The 20,113-nt window shown below is 45.9% G+C and overlaps 1 protein-coding gene across 1 annotated transcript in view; it reads left to right on the top strand.

The window, feature by feature from the left end:
- The window catches only part of CDH4 (cadherin 4), a 415,345-nt gene extending 395,434 nt beyond the window's left edge, over positions 1-19,911 (top strand). Inside the window, exons 10-16 of the mRNA XM_041478439.1 lie at positions 1,867-2,120; positions 5,213-5,355; positions 9,334-9,567; positions 10,625-10,858; positions 14,981-15,120; positions 18,154-18,318; positions 19,688-19,911. Coding sequence (XP_041334373.1) covers positions 1,867-2,120; positions 5,213-5,355; positions 9,334-9,567; positions 10,625-10,858; positions 14,981-15,120; positions 18,154-18,318; positions 19,688-19,894 — 1,377 coding nt within the window. The 3' untranslated portion in view covers positions 19,895-19,911. The remainder of the gene's footprint in view (positions 1-1,866; positions 2,121-5,212; positions 5,356-9,333; positions 9,568-10,624; positions 10,859-14,980; positions 15,121-18,153; positions 18,319-19,687) is intronic.
- The last annotated feature ends 202 nt before the right edge of the window (positions 19,912-20,113 follow it).

Here is a 20,113-nt window from a genome sequence, read left to right as displayed (position 1 = left end):
CATGGGGTTCAATAGCCCAAACTGCCAGGACAGCACAGACTCTTGATTTTACCTTCCTTTTTTTTTCTTCTTTACAAAACTGTGTGAAATAGGACTCAGTGGACACACAAGAGATGAGCATATAAGCTCTGTCTTGCAGACTGAAGTGTGGTGGACACTATTTGGTGACACTGATGCCTCCTAGACAGCCTTTGGGGTGCCTGATCCTGGTCCAGCTCTGCTCCTTGCACGATTTTTCTGCAGCCCAGGTTTTGTGGCTTCCAGAAGAAAGAGGAAGAAGCTGAGAGGGAAGCCCTACATTTTTTTGGTGGAGAAAACCCCAGTACTTTACATCAGGCCACATCCTAGCAGAGCTGTGTGTCCTGAGCATCAGCAGCAGGGAGTTGCCCACATCATTCCCCGTGGAGCTGCTCAGCCCCCAGCTGCCTCTGAGCCCCCTTGGGTGCAGAGTGGCTGTGGACAGCCTAGCAAACAGAGCAGCATGAAAAAAAAAAAAAAAAAAAGAAAAAAAAAAAAGAAAACTGCAGGAATATAAATTAGAGGGGATGTGAAAAGAAATTGAGGAAATGCATTAGTCAAATTGTTTCAAGGCCTTGAATAGTGTTTAAATGGGAACTTTTACCATGCATTGGTTTTGAATGCAGCACAAGTCCGTGAGTCAGCACGGGTGGGTGTACTGGGAATCTTTATGCTTCCTTTTATTTATTAAATGTTGGCCCTGCCTGTCAGGAAGCCATTTAGCATCGGGAACATTTGCACTTCAATCGAGTAGAGATTCCGCTGTTTTACCTTTTGCCCCTGAAATTTGTTTCTCTCGTGTAGGCTCCTATGATTTGATTTCCCTCCTGACAATACTGGGTTTTAAACAGGACATGGCAGGCAGCTCCTGCTGCTGTAAATCCCCGTCCAAGTCGGTGTAGCTGTGGCGTTTTACACCCTGAGTGCTTTGCAGACTCAGCGCTGGAGAAGGTATTAGGGAGGATGGATATGCTTCTAAATTTATAAATCACGGCAAAGCAGTTTTTAACAAGCAGAGGTGTGATCCTGCATAACTCAAGCCTCCCTGGAAGATGATTAGCGACTTCCCTCATAATAATTAGTGGGATGGTTTAGAAATTATTATTATACTGGGCTCAGTCAGTCGTGCCAGCAAAGGCTTTTCACTCCATCTGGCTCCTGGGACAGAAACATTGTCTTCATGTGTGTGTTGAGAAGAGATCTGTGGCCTCCCAGCAGCAAAACCCAGCTGTAAGAGCTGTGGGCAACCTCCAGAGACCACGAGGTGCCTTGCAGGAGGATGAGAGGTCCCACTGGAAGGACGACCTGCTTAGCCTGACCAGGGATTGTTCCTGGCAGCTCCACCTTTGCTTATAAACTCATTTAAGAGGGAAAATAAAGAGCCCTTCAGGCTCATGGGTCCACAGAGACTGTCCTGGTTCCACAGTCAGCAGTTTCAGTGCTAATAGCACTGCTAAGTGTCAGTCCCAGCCCTCTGAACAGTCTCCACCTGTTGCATTAGAGCAGCCCTGGGTGGGTTTGTTCGTTTGATGCTCAATTCTCACAGGCAAGTTGTCTTTTGGAAACCACTTAGCATTGGAACAAAACACAGAGCAAATGCTCCCTGCTGTTTGCAGTTTTTCCTTTGTGGAATTTTTTTAACTACTTGACCCTCCAAAAACTGGAAGGCCAAATCCTCCACTGGATTGAAGTTCCTCTGGATTTACACTTTCAAAAGAACTGAGCTCAGGAGGAAGCAGGATGAGGCAATGACTTTGATATCATCTGCCTTCTAGTCTTGCAGCTTCCAGCCAGAAGGTAGAATTTATTCTCTGCTTGGTTCTCTACTTGCTTGTTTGCTTGTTTTAGGCAGTTGATTACGAGATGAACAGAGCTTTCATGCTGACAGTGATGGTGTCAAACCAAGCTCCTCTGGCCAGTGGCATCCAGATGTCCTTCCAGTCGACAGCAGGAGTCACCATTTCAGTCACAGATGTCAACGAAGCTCCGTATTTCCCAACCAACCACAAGCTGATCAGGCTGGAGGAGGGGGTGCCAACAGGGACGGTGCTGACCACGTTTTCGGCGGTGGATCCCGATCGCTTCATGCAGCAGGCAGTAAGGTGGGACACCAGGCAGCCTGGGGGCTCCCCTGCAGCTGGGGGGGGTTCAGCTGCATGAATCTGGGGAGCCAGGCAGCTGAAAGCTGATTTCCAAACTGGCTGGTGGGACGTGAGTGAGATCGTGGCAGGGAGTGGCGCCTGCAGTCGAGCGCTTGCACGGTGTCCTGTGAGTCTGTAAATTCACAGCCCCTGCTCCAGGTAAGGCAGGCTCTGAGCAGCTGGGTCAAGGAGAGCAGACACAGCTGGGTCCTGTGTTACTGGCTTGCCGTGGGGCAGAGCACACCTTGAAGTGAAGCAGATTTCTGTGCTGTTACAGAGGTCAGGGCTGCTTCGTACCCAGTCTTTGGCTGTGCCTCACCCAGGGTGCTCTGACCTGTGTGGTTCATGCACTTCATAAACACAGGGGTTTAGAAAAAGGCATCTTTGTTATTTTTGTTTTAAGGGGGGGAACTGAGGCATAGAAAGGGCTAGGCCTGGGTTTTCAAAGGGAATGGCTGGGATTTTTAATCATGCCTTCCAGAACATTTAGGTTCAACCTTGCTTAAAAGCACAGTGCAAGAGGAGCTGTCTAGTTCGCAGCGAGGCTGGTGGGGTTACAAACAGCTGCTGGGCAGGCTTTTAAAGTGTCAAATTGTTCAGTGTTGCCTGAGCAGTCAAACACCCATTCACAGGCCATTGGCACTTGGTCTGTATCTCACCAGTGCTCCCCTTGCCTGCTCCCAGTAGGTGCAATTTGTTCCAACCTTCCCTTTCTGTTCAGAGCACCTGCCTAACATAACCTCCCTTAGCTGCTTTCCCTATGAATGGGATTCAGCTGGCAAAATTTTAACCTTGTAAAAGTCAAATTTCTACCCAAGTAGCTTAAGATCACTTTTAATTCGTGCTGTGACCAGGAGGGTGTCACTCACTCTGTTTTGTCCCTCCCGGGCAGAGCAAGGATTGAATCCAGGGTCCAGGACCCCAGCTCACACACCTTCCCAGCAGGAAATAATTGGCAGAAAAGTGTAGGTGAGGATGAGTCCTTGTGACACTTTCACAACTATTTCAGCTCCGTCTGTGCAGACAGAAAATGCATTTCCTGCTCTTGGATACTTTCACATCTACAGAAATTGTTTTCTTTTTTGCTCCCAGTCTGTAAGAGCTGTGGTATTTTTGGCAAAACCTGAGTATACAACATGACCATGGCTGAGGCCACTTAAACTTGGATCAGTTGTGACATTTTGTGTCAGGAAGAGTTTGAAATATTTCACCTGGCACAGAGCTGTCGGGTCTAGAAAATGGTAGTTTATTCACTGCCTCATCTTGTTGTCTTTAGACAGGGACTGTGACTTTGGAGGAAAGAGACCATCCTAACTAACAAGCCCATTTTTCTTATGTTCTTTTTGAAATATTGGCCTTCGAAGGGTCTTTATTTCCCTGATGTCTGTACCAAGGCTGGTTTTCAGAGGAGAGAACAACTCATTTGTGATTGAGTACTCCCTCTAACCTGGAGGGGGGTGATCTGTAATCCAAACGAGCTCCTGCTGTTCCTGTCATTGCACAGGGCATGCGTAGGGTCTGCTAAGGTTTCCTTAGCAGAAAGGAAAGCCAGTTACTTGAGTTGTTTCTTTCTAGGGCTTCCAGGACATGCATTTTGTGCATCCACCAGCACCTCATTTCCAAACCTCAGTACAATCTCTCTCCCTTTGCATCAGGACAGCCAATGCCCAGGCTCTGCAAGAAGCAGTGGGGTGGTTTTGGGGTCCTGTCTTTGTGAGATGTAAAAAAGATATTTCATTTTTACTTCACAGTTGGCATTGGTGAGTTAGGAAAAAAGATACCCAAAAGGCTAAACCTACAGATCCGTGATAAGCACTTTGCAGAGCTGATCCAGCTGCTAGAGCCTTGCATACAGATTTCAGTCTCTAAATTGTCTTTGATGAAACAGAGTTTTTACAAATAGAAGATGAGGAAGCAGGAGCATCTCCAGTAATGCACAGCTTGGCATGGGCAGTGTCACACCTCAGGTTATCCTCATTAGCCACAGACACATTCACAAAGCCAGCTTTGAAACTGGATCCCTGGTCATTTAGCAGAGAAAAGGGCAGGAGCCTCACAGCAGTGATATTGAAATGAAAGCATCCCAAAGAGTCTAGCTCCATGAAATGTAATTCTTTCCTTTGGCAGGAGTTTGTGCAGCTGTGTGTTGCTTTTCTCTTCACATGGATTGACTCAGCTCAAGTTTCCCTTTGAGTTTCTGCTTCAAACAGCCCAGTTCTGGAAAGGGATATTCAGCAGAAGCCAGTAATGCTCTCACCTGCATATCTAATGACAAATTATATAAAACTATCAGCAGGTCTGAGTTACCCATGAAATAAGCTCAGCTTCTGTTTGCTTATTTCAGTAATTTATAGTCTGGCCATTTATTAGCTTCCAGTTGGATGGTTATGGTCCATCTCACTTCAAACAGTACAAAACTGGTAAACAGAAAAGCAAGAAAACAAGCAAGTAAGAAGGATGAACTGAACACACTGATCTGGAGAACACAGGAAAAGCTTGCCCAAAAAAACCCCCATGTTCTCAGCTGGTTGCATGGGACATGAACAGAAAACAGCTGTGAGTTGACTGAGTAATTGGGAGGTAATTCTGACAGTGTGGTATTCCCAAACTGTTGTTTATTAGTGGTGGGCAGAAAACAGGAATATCTTTGACTTCAAAAACAAGTTTTCAGAAGAACAAGGTCAGGAGCAGGAGGGAGCAGGAATCCATCCTCCAGTTCAGGAATATGAATGCTATGGTCACTGCAGACCCCATTAATGCTCAGCTGCAGAGACCTCAGGAAATGCCCTCTCCTAGCAGCAGGAAACTGGCATGTAAGTGGCATTTAGTGGAAAGAAGAACCTTTAAAACTAAAATAATTGAAAAATTGAATAATTGTAAAGGTCAAAAACCGGATACTCAATTAGCATTGTGTTTGTCAACAAAACCAGTTATCCAAAGGTCCTTTGAATCACAGGTCAGGAGTCCAGACAAAAAAAAAAAAAAGTATTTCAAGCAATATTAAGGATATGTCAGTGAAAAGACTGCCATGTATTTATTTCCTTTCTCTGTAGATACTCTAAGCTGTCAGATCCTGCAAACTGGCTGAACATTAATGCCACAAATGGTCAGATCACTACTGCTGCTGTCCTTGATCGAGAGTCAGACTACATTAAGAATAATGTCTACGAGGCCACATTCTTGGCGGCTGACAACGGTGAGCCCAGGCTTCACATTGTTCATGCTTCAATAAGACTCTAATGTGATGCATTAAGAGAAATGATGCCCTGACAGAGTTGTCAGTATAAGTTATCTTTTTCCCAGGTTTTTATGGTCAAAAATGTGAAAGTGGGACGGGAAATTGCTGGAGTAAATTAAATGTGCACAGTATACGGGGAGTGTTATTAAGGGAAAGGGAGGACAAATGGAAAATTGATTTGGGGAGTTCAGTGCGGCGGCGTAGCCTGAACTTAAAAAAGTGTCAAAGGGGTGTGCTCTCCTGGGGCTGCTGAGCACACAGGTCCTGGTAATCCTCCCAAAGGCACTGATCAGAACATTCAGGAAGCCTTCCATCAGGAAACCAGAAATAATTTTATGGGATTGCAGGAGGATATTAAAAATAAGCCCATCTGTTGAACGGTGGTGGTTTTCATAAAAGGTGTGTCTGTCACTGGAGCTGGGCTCTTCCTGGCCACTGCCTGCCTGAAACGTGCAGCCATCATCAGATCATTTGGGTGCTGCTGTGCTTATTTCCAAAGCCACTTAGGCCAGTCAGAGCTCCTGGAGAAGTCCTGTTTGTTCTTCTCATTGAAGATCGCTCAGTGCTTTTGGTCCAGTCAGCGCTGAGAACTGTGCTGGCCTCACTCAAGGGCTGGCCCAGTGCTGCTGCTCTGCTTTTCTCTTCCTAATCCCACTTAGGGTGAACTGACAAATTTTGTTAACCACACCCAAATGTGGCCATGCTGGTATTTCATTCCTCAGTTCCTCCTGGAAGAGGTTCAGGAGTTTCCCAGGACAAGGAGAAGGCCTTCCTCCCCCTCACCCACCCTCATTTCCTGCTGCAGGGTGCTGAGCACTCTAACCAAAGCCCTGCTTCAGCAGCACAATTCAGTCTGGGCTTGGCTGTGAGCACCTCAATATATTGCTCATACTCTGCAGGCGCTTTCAGGGCAGGGTTGGTGTGATCCCTCAGGCTGGAGATGCCGTGGTCATTATGAGCAGATCTGGTGGTGGTTGCAGGGCTAATAAAAACTTCCTCCCTCTGGGGTTCCAGAGGGAACTCCAGGCATCACTTCAATCATTGCATCCCCAGCACCAGGTCACAGGGGTGAGGGAAATTCATGGAAGAGTTTCAGTGCTGAGGAGCTGTATCAAGAAGTGCATTTTGCCCCTTCTTTGTGCCATGAATTGTAGGACTCACCTCACAATCCTGTCCTGAGCTTCCCATCCATGAAGGCAACCAGGACAGGGAAATTCAAAATATTCTCAAATGGGTTTAGTGGTGTTCATCTGTAAAAGCCATAGGGCAAAACAGGTCAAATGAGTAGGCCAAGGCTGTTCACAGATGTAGTGGTAGAGTTTGAACCTATCAACCTAATCCTCACCATCTGACCTTGCAAATTCCAGGCACTTGGTGCAACATGATGTGGAGTTAGCCCCTTTCCCTGGCTGTGGTGCTGATGCAGCAGTGCATCAGCACCTCCACATCCATCATTCAGCAGCTCAGAAAGTGAGGGCCTAGACAAATCTCTTTATTCTGAAAAATTAATCTATCACTGGTATATTGCAGCCATTAAAATGCACATAAAGCAACACCTTATTTAAAATTCTGTCTAGAGTGCTTAGGATAACAGCTAAAGTTTCATCTAGGCTAATAGACTCTTACCACGTTGCTCCCAAGTTCCAGGTTCTCCAGCATCAAAGAAAAGCTTTGGGTCAAGGGTTTTGCTGGGGATTTTTCTGTCTTTCTTGAAGAAGCAACAGCATCTTCTTTCCTTGAAGTTCTTTTTGCTGTTCTCAGTACATGATAAAGAAGTTTAGCCAATACTCCTTGGACATGCTCTTTTTCTCTCTCTGGGCTCCAGTGTAGAGATAGTGTGTTTAAGAAAAGTCTTGGCTGCAGTGTAAGGAGGGCAGAAAGGGAATCCTAATCAACAGCATGGTTTTAACCTGGTTTCTGAGGAGAGAGTCCTTTGGATCACACTGATCACAAGAGTGGAGCCTGGCAGTGTTTGAACCCCTCAGCCAATTTCAGCCAATCTCCCAGGGAAGCTGAGAACTTAAATGTGTCATATTCCAGCAGGTTTCATGAAGCAAAGATCTGAGCATGAAAACCTTGGCTTATACCTTGCTGTGGGAATGCAGACACTGGCCCTGTGAAAAAGGCACTGATGGAGACTTCAACATTTAAATGTAGATGCAGAAGTTGTATTGTCTTCTTCCTCTTGGCATTAGTATTCCAGTCTTAATTCCAGGGATCAGACCAGCTTCTCCACTGGAGTCAGTGATGCTATTTTAGTCCTCATCTCCTGAGGATAAAGTCCAAGGATCTTTCATTGCACATCAGTACCTGCTCTGTGTCCTTGCTCTCTCCATATAAGACAGCTGAAATAATGTGAAATGTTCCATATGTTGGTAGGACTTGGCCACTAAAAGAATTGTTTACTTTTCATTTCTCCTAAAACTGCCCCAGAACTGCCCCCAGAAACACAAAAGAAACAAAAATACCAGGACTCAGACCCCAGCGATACTCAATGGCCCAACCAAAGTGCATTTGTATGTGCAGCAATTGCAGGTTATTTCAGCCACATGCCATTTAGTGCCTCTCAGGACTGAGGGTTTGTGTTCAGTCTGTCTCAAAGGTTACAGTGCTTTTATCCCAGAAGATCCTCTGGGTAATGTGAAAGCAGTAAAATCACTTTGCTTGGTCCCAAAAGTCAGTTTCCATGTCCAGCCCCAGTATCCTGGTGGGCTGTCTGCCTCTCCAGAAGGTTTCAAGGCTGATCAAAAGACATTGTTTTAGAGGGAGACCTATGCCGTGCTTACAAGATGAGAGGATGAGAGTCCATTGAAGAGCTTATGTGGGAGCCATGAAAAAAGGATTTCCAGGGCTCCTTCAGAATTTTTGAGGCTCCCTTGAGACACGGAGAAAAGAATATGGGAAGGAAGGTCTGTGGAAGCAGAAGCCTGATGGGGAAGTGGTTTGTGTAGCTTTGTATCTAGCCCTGGGAGGAAGGGCCAGGACTGAAAATGCAAACTTTAAAAAGAACGGCTGAAGCCATGCAGGCAGAGGGCAGGCCAACACGGAGCTGCCAGATAAATGTGTGGGGAGAGAAATGAAAAACACTGTGCCATTTTTGGGAAGGCTGTTCTCTCCTGCCAGAGCAGATACTACTTTGTGTGAGTAGTCATTAGTCTGACAAATGTGGTTCTCCATCAAGAAAGGGTGGAGGGCCAGGACTGCTGTGCTGTGACATCCCTGCTGGTTGGGACAGACGTGGAGAGGGTGGGGAATTGTGTGTTGGGACATAGCCCTGCTGCTGGGGGTTAGTGGCATCACCCAGCAGGTCTAGTGGGCTTTGAGCAAGGACCTCTCAGTTAGTGGCATCACCCAGCAGGTCTAGTGATGGCTCACACTGTGGGCTTCAAGCAGGGACCTCTCACCACTAAAGCTGGGGCTGGATGTGGGACATGCTGGGGAGCTGGGCTTTCCTAGAAGCAGAGTAATGATCTGCAAAGCTGAAAACTGGTCAGCAAGTTCTACTGTAAATGCTGACCAATGGGTTACACTATGTAGGTTTTTCTCCCCTCCAAGCCCTCTTCTTCCCCTTGTCAGCTCTCTTTCTAATGGTTTTTCTTCTTCAAAACAGCCATTACCAAGATTTGCAGGAGCAGCTTGGCATCACCTGCTTGCAGTTTTAGTTTGACTGGGGGCATTGCTGCAGGCTACAGATCTGCAGAACTCAACCTCCTGTTCTGCAGGAGTGAAAAACAGCAACATCAGGAGGCTTGGGGAAGTTTTATACCACGTAAAGCAAGGGACCATGAAAGTGCAGTATGTCCCTAATAAGGTCCAGGGAGGGGAGGTGGAAATCCTGGTTTATTGGAATTGTAAGGCAGAGAGGGGGCTGGTCCTTGGTGTTTCCAGTCCTGCTGCTCCCCAGGTGGTGCTCACGGGCCGGTGTTTCCCATGCAGGAATTCCCCCTGCCAGCGGCACCGGCACTCTGCAGATCTACCTGATCGACATCAACGACAACGCTCCCGAGCTGCTGCCCAAGGAGGCGCAGATCTGTGAGAAGCCAAACCTCAACGTCATCAACATCACGGCCGCGGACGCCGACATCGACCCGAACGTGGGGCCCTTCGTCTTCGAGCTGCCAAGTGTGCCATCTGCAGTGAGGAAGAACTGGACCATCACACGGCTCAATGGTAAATGGGGCAGGCAATGCTGAGCACATCTGGGCTCTGGTTCGCTGATGAGCCCCACGTGAGGCTTCCAACTCCAAAACTTTCCCACTTTTTTTAATCCGATTTTTATTTTTTAAAGCACATTACGGCTGACATTATAGACAAGATAGTTAATCAGAAATGATTTGTATCAGACCTGCAGCATAACTCTAAGAGCCTTGGCACTTGGCTTTTTTTAATGCAGTTCATAATTATGAACAGTTATCAGTAGTGAACAGAGTATAAATCATCCATAATGGCCAAGGGGAAAAAAGCTATTATCAGTCTTCCTTATGTTCCTCCAGTGTAATTGTCATAAGCCACAATCAGGATCAATGTTCATTTCTCTGACCATAATTGCATAAAGGCAGCCTTTTAATTTACCATGGAACCAGGAGGGCTAGGTAAGTGTGAAGATTACCAGTATGTGAAGGATTTTTATATTGCAGCGTGCAACCACAAATGGCCCTAATTGCTCTGCTTATTGGCAGTTTCAGCAGAGGATGGAAAATATCATGGAGTTGTGGGCTGGTTTTGGCTTCAGTGCTGGTCCCTCTCGCTGAGGTCTGGCAGAGGGTGCTAGACGAGGGCAACAGCTCCTGCCCTCACAGCTCAGGGCTCAGTCACAAGGGGATTACCTGGCTGTGCCTGTCATCACTGAGTTCCCAAAATCCTCAGGGGGAAGGGTGAGTGAGTGCAGAACCTATACAAGTGGCCAGGGGCAGCCCAGCCTCAGGAAGCATTATCCATGTGTTCCTATTTGTGTTTGATGCCGTTTTGAACACATGCAAGTGGATTTGCAAATGGCATCCAGGTAGATGAGTGCAGCAGTGAGAGCACACAGTCCTTGGCAAAGCACAGGCTGCTTGTTGGCCAGACTGCTGGGGGCAGAGGTCTGAAGCTGTCCTGCCCAGGTGTGCTGTTGCTAACCTCTTCTGCAGGGCTCAGAAGAAGGCTCTAGCAGAGAAGCCTGCCCAAGTGTGGCTGCAAGGCTGTACCAGTGTCTGTCATCTGTCTGTCTGTCTGTCTTGGTCTCCAGGGGACTATGCCCAGCTCAGTTTGCGGATCATGTACCTGGAAGCGGGAGTGTACGATGTGCCCATCATCGTGACAGACTCAGGAAACCCCCCCTTGTACAACACCTCTGTCATCAAGGTGAAGGTGTGCCCGTGTGACGAGAACGGCGACTGCACCACCATCGGGGCCGTGGCTGCCGCGGGGCTGGGCACGGGGGCCATCATTGCCATCCTGATCTGCATCATCATCTTACTGAGTGAGTACCACAGGGCCTGGCCTAAAACCTCACACTGCTTTGGGTTGGAAGGGACCTTAAAGTTCATCTTGTTCCAACCCTGATGTCGCAGACAGGGACACCTTCCTCTATGCCACGTTGCTCCAAGCCCTGTCCAACCTGGCCGTGGACACTTCCAGGGATGGGACAGCCACAGCTTCTCTGGGCAACCTGTGCCATACCCTCACAGTAAAGAATTACTTCCCAAAATCTGCTCTAAATCTACCCTCCTTCATGTTTCCCTGTTGTTCTTTCCTATAGTTTGTATTTTTCAAGCTCCGTGCAGAGGGCAGGTCCCTGAGCTTGGGCTGTGGAAGTGGTTCACACATCTGCATTCAAACCTCCTTCACTGCAGCATCAGCAAAATGAGCTCTGCCTGTGTCAGACCTGTCTTTCTAAGACTTCCAGTAGGTTTACAAACATTATTACACCTGACAACAGCTTGTAAGTAGTGAGTGTGATAGGATTGTCCATATTTTGCAGGAAAATGTTGAAAGCTCCTTCCAAATTTCTCTGTCAGATTCTCCCACAGCTCTCATGTCTGGCTGGCTGTGGATATACTGGTTCCCAGTACCAGATACACTGGTTATGAGAACCAGGCTAGGCCCTTGCAGAGCCAGTGCATAACTGTGTTTTTCTGATTGTTCCAAGGAAAAGAAGAATGCTAGCTATTCCCATTGCTTTTAAAATTACTTCATATTGGGGGGATTATGAGTGTTTTTAGAGGAAGGATTCCAGGTTTGTCAGAAATGGTGGAGGACTGGGAATACATCACAGAGAAGGACTAGCCATCCCTTTTCTCAAGGCAAAACTATCCCTTTTGCCCAGGAATGCTGTCAGTCCCAAGCTTCCATGAGCGTTACCAATAACCATGCATGCGCACACTTAAAAAGCAGAAATTATATCATTATAACTTCAAGCAGGAGTTGGCACAGTAGGAATAGATAAAAACAAGCACTGAAATGAACAATGAGGTAAATATTAATCAAGAAACACAGGATGAATCCATGGGACTCTCATTAAAGCTAATGGGAGTTATGGTGCTAAATCACATTTAATATTTACCCCCAATGCGTTTTAACAGAGAGCAGACAGAGTGACGTATGCTCCAAGTGTCACCTCATGGGGACATGACATGGCACATTTGGAGAATGGGTCACCCCTGGACTTCCATCCACATCCTGGGCTGGTGCTGGAAATGTATTGGTGTGTATTGATCTGCTGGATCAGCATGGAGAGTGAGGAAGGAGCTGGTGTTTGTGCAGACCCTGCTGCTCTCCCCACCCAGCTGAGCTGGTGGAGCATCCCTGTGCCCAGCCAAGTGCCCAGTTCCTGCCCCCATTCCCAGTTCTGGCTGCTGCCTCAGCCAGGGTGGTTGTTGGGGGCACTGCAGTCACACACCCCGGTGAAGATGAAGGTGTTCATCAGCCTCACCTCCTTCTGCTGTGCAGGTTTGCTGCTGCCCCTGGGCTCAAAGTTTGCACGGGAGCCACAGAGGTGATTAAACACAGGTCTTCTTTTTGCTGCTTTTGTATAAATCCAGTGGTAAAATACAATTTAAAACGGTTGAAAATCCTATTGACTGAAATTAACTTCAGCTGAAGGACATTTGATTTAAGAGATTCCTCTTTCCATTTTCAGATACATTATCCCATTTTAAATTATGGGTTTTATTACAAAAGCTTATTTTTACATTCATTGTAATTCTAATTGACTTTTTTTTTATCTTGGAGAGCTGCAAAGCACTGTATCAGTGATGAAAAATGTAATTTGCAATGAGCAGTTTTACAGTTACATCCTTCCAGTGTTTTTCCTCCTTTCTATCTGTTTCATATCATGACCTCTAAACAATAGCCTAGAAGAAGGCAGAAGAGGGATTTTCTTGTGCTATTTGTCCATTTTAGAGTCATCAGGTCAAAGTTGGATGACTTTAAAAGGAAAAAGAAACAAGGGGACAGATCCAAGATTGCTCCTGTGAAGGAAGTTGATGCCTTTACCTTTGCTCAAAGGGGTTTTTTCCTCCTTCTTGCTACCTGATGTATTAGCTGCACAAATAACACATTTAGAAGAGCAATGCAGTAAAAAATTGTGAAGGGTGAAGACAATAGATTTCAAGGAAAACTACATGCAGAGCGAAAATGGTTCTAACAGCAGTAATAGCACTTCCCATTCTGCAGAGTGAATAAAAGGAAGGAGAGTGCACTACATCCACCATTGACACTTTGAAGGTGGTTTTTTTTCCAAGGTAGCTGTAAAGGCATTAATGGCACCGTTTTTTCCACAAGTGCGTGAAAAAGTATCATTTAAAAAAAAAAAAGGGAAATAAAAAGATAAACCCCAGTAAGCATTATAATATTGTCTTTGTGGACCAGTCAGGTATCTTGTTGTGAGAGACTTGAAAAGGAACAATGAAAAAAGGACTTCAATAGTCTGCTAAATAGCTGAGGTTTTATATTACAGATGAGAGTTACATTTTCTTTCCTTTTCTTTTTTTCTTTCTTGAATAGATCTGGGATAAGCATTAAAGAAATGCTGAACTATCTGAAAACAATTCTGTTAGCTGGCAGGCAGGGATGTGCCAGTTGGCACACAATGGCAGTATTTAGCTGTCCGGTCCTCTTTGCTCACTTCCTGGAATTCCTATTGGGTATAAACACTTTGGTGCTGGGAGGAAGAATTTGGATCCTCCTAACCACCTCCTCCATCCATGTCCCCAGGGCCTGGTCTCAGCTAAAAACCCCAAACTTTGGGATCTCACATCCTGCCTGAGTTTGATTGTGTTGGCTTCATTGGTTTGGCACAGCTGAGGGTTGACCCAGGTGAAATGAACCTGGGACACTTGTTCCCACCTCCACTGTCCATCCATTGCTTCCTTCTCCTGCAAATTGCCACCACTGCAGCTCAGTGTGGGGCTTGCCTGGAGAGCGGAGGGGAGAGCAGGCAGTGGAAGGTGTGACTGCAGCAGATGCCCAGGCTGAACTTTGATTCTTCAGGGCATTATTTGCAGCTACTGATTACAAAAATGAAAACAAACGTATTAGCACGTTCTTGAAGAAGAAGAGGTCTGGCTGCCTTATGTTAGTGGAGACTTGAGTTCCCAGATGTCTTGCATGCAGTAAATCACAGGGAGCACACAGCCAGCCCCTGGCATGCGGGTGTCCCTTTGAAGGATGAGGTTGTGGAGCAGTGAGCCATGTTCCCTGTGGGTAGAGTTGTTTAAGAAGGGAAAAATTTCTCATGATTCAAGAACTGCTCATCTCTTGCTGTTACTGTACTGAGAGAGATTAGCCAAGCCTGGCATGCAAATGCTGATGCCTGAGGAGCTTGGCTGTGTGCTACCAGATTTGCTCTCCCCCGTTCTGCAAAGCTAGCCATACTCTCTGAAAGGATTTCAGATGATCTGAGATTTGCTTTCCAAGTCGATGGCCAAATGCATGTGCTAATGTCCTGGCTAATCTGATCTCAGAAGTCTAAAGAGCCTCCCTCATGGACCAAAGAAGAATATGAGAGAGGCCAAATTGGATTACAGGACTCAGTGTTGTGCATCCTCCCCAGATCAGTCTTGCCTGGCCAACTGCAGAAAACAGCAGAGACTGTCACAGTCAGGGCTCATGACCTGAATGGGCTGAACCTGTGCCATGCTGCTGGAATGGCCCCTTGTGCACAAATGTTGGGTAGCTGCACCTGTTCCTTCTCTGCAGCTCTCTTCCCTCCATCTTTATATCCCTGAATAAAATAAAGGTGGAAATCTAATCCTGAAAACTTAGGATCCAGATCAAATATTTTCAGAAAGCTGCAGTTTTCACACTTTTTGGTTTCTTCTCCTTTGATTGCGTGTTTTATTCCTGATTAATATCAGCTCAGTCAGCGTCAGTGATGGATCTTAAAGAAATGTTTGTAGTGGGAATCTGCCACAGTATTTACAGCACTCACTGATCTCTCCTTTAAAAATTAAACCACACAATAGGTTAACATTTTATTCCTCCTACCAGCAGCCAGTGAGGTTCTCTGCAGTGGGCGAGGGTAGGTGAGGAGTTAGGACAGCCTCGGGCTGGCCCTGTGCTGCAGGAGGTCCCAGCTGACCCAGGTTCCTCCTCGTTGCAGCCATGGTCCTGCTCTTCGTGGTGTGGATGAAGCGCCGGGAGAAGGAGCGGCACACCAAGCAGCTGCTCATCGACCCCGAGGACGACGTCAGGGACAACATCCTCAAGTACGACGAAGAGGGAGGTGGAGAGGAGGATCAGGTGAGAAGAGCCCCTGAGCTGTGGCCAGAGAGCAGATGTGCATTCTCGAAAAAGGCAGAAACCACATTATTTTTAGTAGAATATGTGCAAAAGGGTTGTGTTCCTTTATTTATGACCAGACAGCTTTCTCTGGTGTGGTGGAGGGACAGCAGGTCCAGGACATTCAGGGTATTACTGGGATACACTCCTGGGCAAGCAGGACCATGCCAAGAGGCCAGTGCCACGGGGATTTTTCTACACCTAGGCACCTTCCTGGAGAAGGACTATAAATCACTCCATTGACACTCATGTTCAAACCATATTTCTGTTATTTAAGTCATTAAAATTGTATGTTTTACCAGAGATCTTCATAAAACCAGCCAGTAGCTACTGCCCTGCGCTGCCCTGTGGCTGCAGTCTCTTGCCTTGGCTTGCTTGATCTTCTGTGGGCTTTCCCTGCATTTACTCTAATCATCTCTAATGTGCCTTTAATTTCTTTTAATTTCTGGACATGGTTTGTGAGAAATGTCTAAAGAGATTTGGGGATTTTCTCTTTCACCACGCAGCGCGTGGTGGCAAAGCTGTGCTGGGTGACAGAGCCCTGAGCCACAGGCTGCCTGAACACGTCAGCTTTCCTCCAGTGGCTCTTCCTACAGACACCAGTGCTGATACTGCAGGAAAACTTCCCTGACTTGCACTCCTGGGATGTGTTTTTCCACTGCTACCTGTCCAATTCCTCAGCTAAAATAACAAAGTTGGGTCACTCACGTCGAAGTCACCAGTTTTTCACTCCTACCAAACACAAGTAAAGAGCCCAGGACACTCTCAAATATGATGTTCATGCAGATTATGTGACTGTACATTGTGTAATGGCTTTATTTTTTGCTTTATTTTTTTGCTTGTTGAGTTGGACTGTGTGGTTCCAGGTCAGTGCCTGGGGATCCCCCCAAAACCACTGCAGCGCATCCTGCCGTGGAGGTCCTGGTGACGAGCAGGCGAGCCCAGTGAGAGCTGCCATGGAAAACTCTGAGTTTACCCAAACCTTGAAAAGTTCTTATTCCACAGAAAAATCCTTGCAATTAACATTTCTTTTTTTTTTTTCTTATCGCTGTCAAGTTATTTATAAATATTGCTCCTGGAGATTCAGTCATCCCCATCTGAGCACAAGGATAGTTTTCCTGGTAGAACAAAGCACGGTTCTAAGCATTCCAAGTAGCTGAAGTATCTGGTTTCAGGCAACTACACAGTAGGCTTAAATATTTTAGGAAGGATTCGTTAAAAATAACAGCAAAGGATAAGCAGCAAAACACCATTACCTACATGAATACATTTTTAATGAAATATTACCTGGTTCTCATTTTGTGATAGAAACCTATTCTGTTGGGATTTTTCACAAGCAAAAAGAACATAATTACTTTGAAAGGTCTACATGCATAAATGCAATACACATTTTAATGGTTTTACTTCTGTAGAAATGTAATTGCCACTCCATTGACACTCATGTTCAAACCATATTTCTGTTATTTAAGTCATTAAAATTGTATGTTTTACCAGAGATCTTCATAAAACCAGCCAGTAGCTACTGCCCTGCGCTGCCCTGTGGCTGCAGTCTCTTGCCTTGGCTTGCTTGATCTTCTGTGGGCTTTCCCTGCATTTACTCTAATCATCTCTAATGTGCCTTTAATTTCTTTTAATTTCTGGACATGGTTTGTGAGAAATGTCTAAAGAGATTTGGGGATTTTCTCTTTCACCACGCAGCGCGTGGTGGCAAAGCTGTGCTGGGTGACAGAGCCCTGAGCCACAGGCTGCCTGAACACGTCAGCTTTCCTCCAGTGGCTCTTCCTACAGACACCAGTGCTGATACTGCAGGAAAACTTCCCTGACTTGCACTCCTGGGATGTGTTTTTCCACTGCTACCTGTCCAATTCCTCAGCTAAAATAACAAAGTTGGGTCACTCACGTCGAAGTCACCGGTTTTTCACTCCTACCAAACACAAGTAAAGAGCCCAGGACACTCTCAAATATGATGTTCATGCAGATTATGTGACTGTACATTGTGTAATGGCTTTATTTTTTGCTTTATTTTTTTGCTTGTTGAGTTGGACTGTGTGGTTCCAGGTCAGTGCCTGGGGATCCCACCAAAACCACTGCAGCACATCCTGCCGTGGAGGTCCTGGTGACGAGCAGGCGAGCCCAGTGAGAGCTGCCATGGAAAACTCTGAGTTTACCCAAACCTTGAAAAGTTCTTATTCCACAGAAAAATCCTTGCAATTAACATTTATTTTTTTTTTTTTCTTATCACTGTCAAGTTACTTATAAATATTGCTCCTGGAGATTCAGTCATCCCCATCTGAGCACAAGGATAGTTTTCCTGGTAGAACAAAGCACGGTTCTAAGCATTCCAAGTAGCTGAAGTATCTGGTTTCAGGCAACTACACAGTAGGCTTAAATATTTTAGGAAGGATTCGTTAAAAATAACAGCAAAGGATAAGCAGCAAAACACCATTACCTACATGAATACATTTTTAATGAAATATTACCTGGTTCTCATTTTGTGATAGAAACCTATTCTGTTGGGATTTTTCACAAGCAAAAAGAACATAATTACTTTGAAAGGTCTACATGCATAAATGCAATACACATTTTAATGGTTTTACTTCTGTAGAAATGTAATTGCAATAATATGTCTGCTAACTCTGTGTCTCTACATTATATTGTGTATTTTGTCAAAAAGTTATGTGTGCACCTATGCACACGCAAACAAAAGCCACGGTTTTATCCCAAATATTTAGACACTGTGTGAAATATTCAGAAAGTATTTAAATACTTAATTTAACTTATAAAATACACTCTTAGGAGGTCAATTTTATGAGCTCCTCAGAGGTCAGGTTCATCTGTAATTCAGATGGAGGTGCTACATACCCAGGGATAAGATTTGCCATCAAACTTCAGCTGAAACAGAATTAGAGCCCTCGACTTGTTTGCACATGGAGTGAGCAGGTGATCTGAACGAAAAGCTCTGGTTTTCACACTGTGCCTTCCCATTTGTCACAGGATTACGATTTAAGCCAGCTCCAGCAGCCAGAGACCATGGATCACGTGCTGAACAAGACACCTGGAGTCAGAAGGGTGGATGAAAGACCTATTGGTGCTGAACCACAGTATCCCATAAGACCAGTAATCCCACATCCAGGGGATATTGGTGATTTTATTAATGAGGTATGTTCTGTAGGCGGTCCTGTGTCACATCTTCAAAGCTTGAGCAGCTAGCTAAAGTGAGGTTTTCCTGATTGCACACACCAAGCAGTGCTACTGCTCAGGCCAGAAATCTGATGCCAGCCAGGGAAAGGATTGGTGTGAGCCAAGGGTGCAGGGTTTGGCCTAATGAAGGCATTGAACCAGCAAAAAGCCCAAGATTTCTGTCTCATGGGTGTCACAAACACCATGCTTTTCAGAACCCAGGCAGAATGAGCCATTTGTGGCTCCTGTGCTTGTAATTATTTCAGCAGTCTGTGCCTTCCTCGTAAGCTGTGTTTGGTGTAAAGCCTCAAAGAGTTTGCAGCACAGAGAGACTCAGATCAGACAGAGTTTCTTTATTTTATGTTAGATTACTGCTCCTTTATCTGCCTGTACAAATATCTATCCATTTGGTATTTGTTATCTCATTTTTAGTTTTGAGTGATTGAGTGGTTACAAACCAATCAATGCATTATTTCCTCTGAGACACAGAACACCATCCATTTCCTAAGCCAGAAAAATAAATGTTACAGCCATTTAATTCTATTATTACATGCATTTCCTGCTGTGCTTTACTCATTTTCGTCATTAAAATGCCTTCTTCCTTTGTCCCTTTGCCCATCCTTCACTCACATTTACACACATCTGTGCTCGTGAGGACTCACTGTCCTTACCCACGCCCCTGCTGCTGAAAGCAGTTCCATCTCCCCACGCTGAGGCCAGGGCTTCTGAGGGTGGGAATGTGGAACATTTGCTTTATTGCAGGGCAATTCCACCCGGCTTTTCCTGACACTGGGCTCCGCAGCAAAGCAATTCTTTTTCTCCATATCCCGAGGCCATTTCCATGGCCTGCCTACACTGCTGCCCACACTGCACAGGAGCAGCAATGCTCCCCAGCCTTCTGCCCAGGATTCCACACCCCACGTCTGTCCTAATTGCAGAATTTTGCCAGGAGTGATTTTTTTTTATTACTATTTTGTTTTCCTGAAGGAACGAAAATCACCAGAATTAAAATATTGGTGGGAGAGGAAGGGTGCTGGTTTTTGTTTCATTGGCTAAACTGGAGATCTTAACAGGCAACCCCAAGGGCACGCTGGTAGGACAGAAAGCTCTCCAGATCCAGAAATGGATCATTGGACATAAACAAATGGAAATAACGACTCTTTTCAGGGACAGTGGGAGTTACAGGGTTTTCTGCTGGGGGCAGCTGAGGTCTCTACCTGGAGGTGCATCCGGGAAGCCCCAGGAATACAATTTTTCCCTTTTGGCTTCGCTGCAGGGACCCCAACCATGCCAGCGCCCCTCAGACCCCGTGGTGGGCATTAACACCGTGTGTTCCTTCTCCCCCCAGGGCCTGCGTGCAGCAGACAACGACCCCACAGCCCCCCCCTACGACTCCCTGCTCGTCTTCGACTACGAGGGCAGCGGCTCCACCGCCGGCTCCGTCAGCTCCCTCAACTCCTCCAGCTCCGGGGACCAGGACTACGACTACCTGAACGACTGGGGGCCCCGCTTCAAGAAACTGGCGGACATGTACGGGGGAGGAGAGGAAGATTAAACTGACCTCATCTTATTACAAAAATTTTAGTGGTGATATAGGAGGTTTCTTTTTTTTTTCCTTTTTTTCTGTTGTATTTTTTTTTTCCTAGAATATTGAGCTGTCTCGCATGAACACTTGTCTCTGCTGCAGGTTTCTTTTTGGGTTTTTTTTTGTTTTTTTAATGTCAGCTGGGATATTGCTCGTTTACCTGCTTTATGACTAAAGAGAGTGAAAGGC

The sequence above is a fragment of the Pyrgilauda ruficollis genome, unplaced genomic scaffold (assembly GCF_017590135.1).
Source record: "Pyrgilauda ruficollis isolate IOZ18807 unplaced genomic scaffold, ASM1759013v1 scaffold45, whole genome shotgun sequence".
Taxonomy (NCBI): Eukaryota; Metazoa; Chordata; class Aves; order Passeriformes; family Passeridae; genus Pyrgilauda; species Pyrgilauda ruficollis.
The sequence above is the reverse complement of the archived record's forward strand: the minus strand, read 5'-3'. Positions and strand labels throughout refer to the sequence as shown.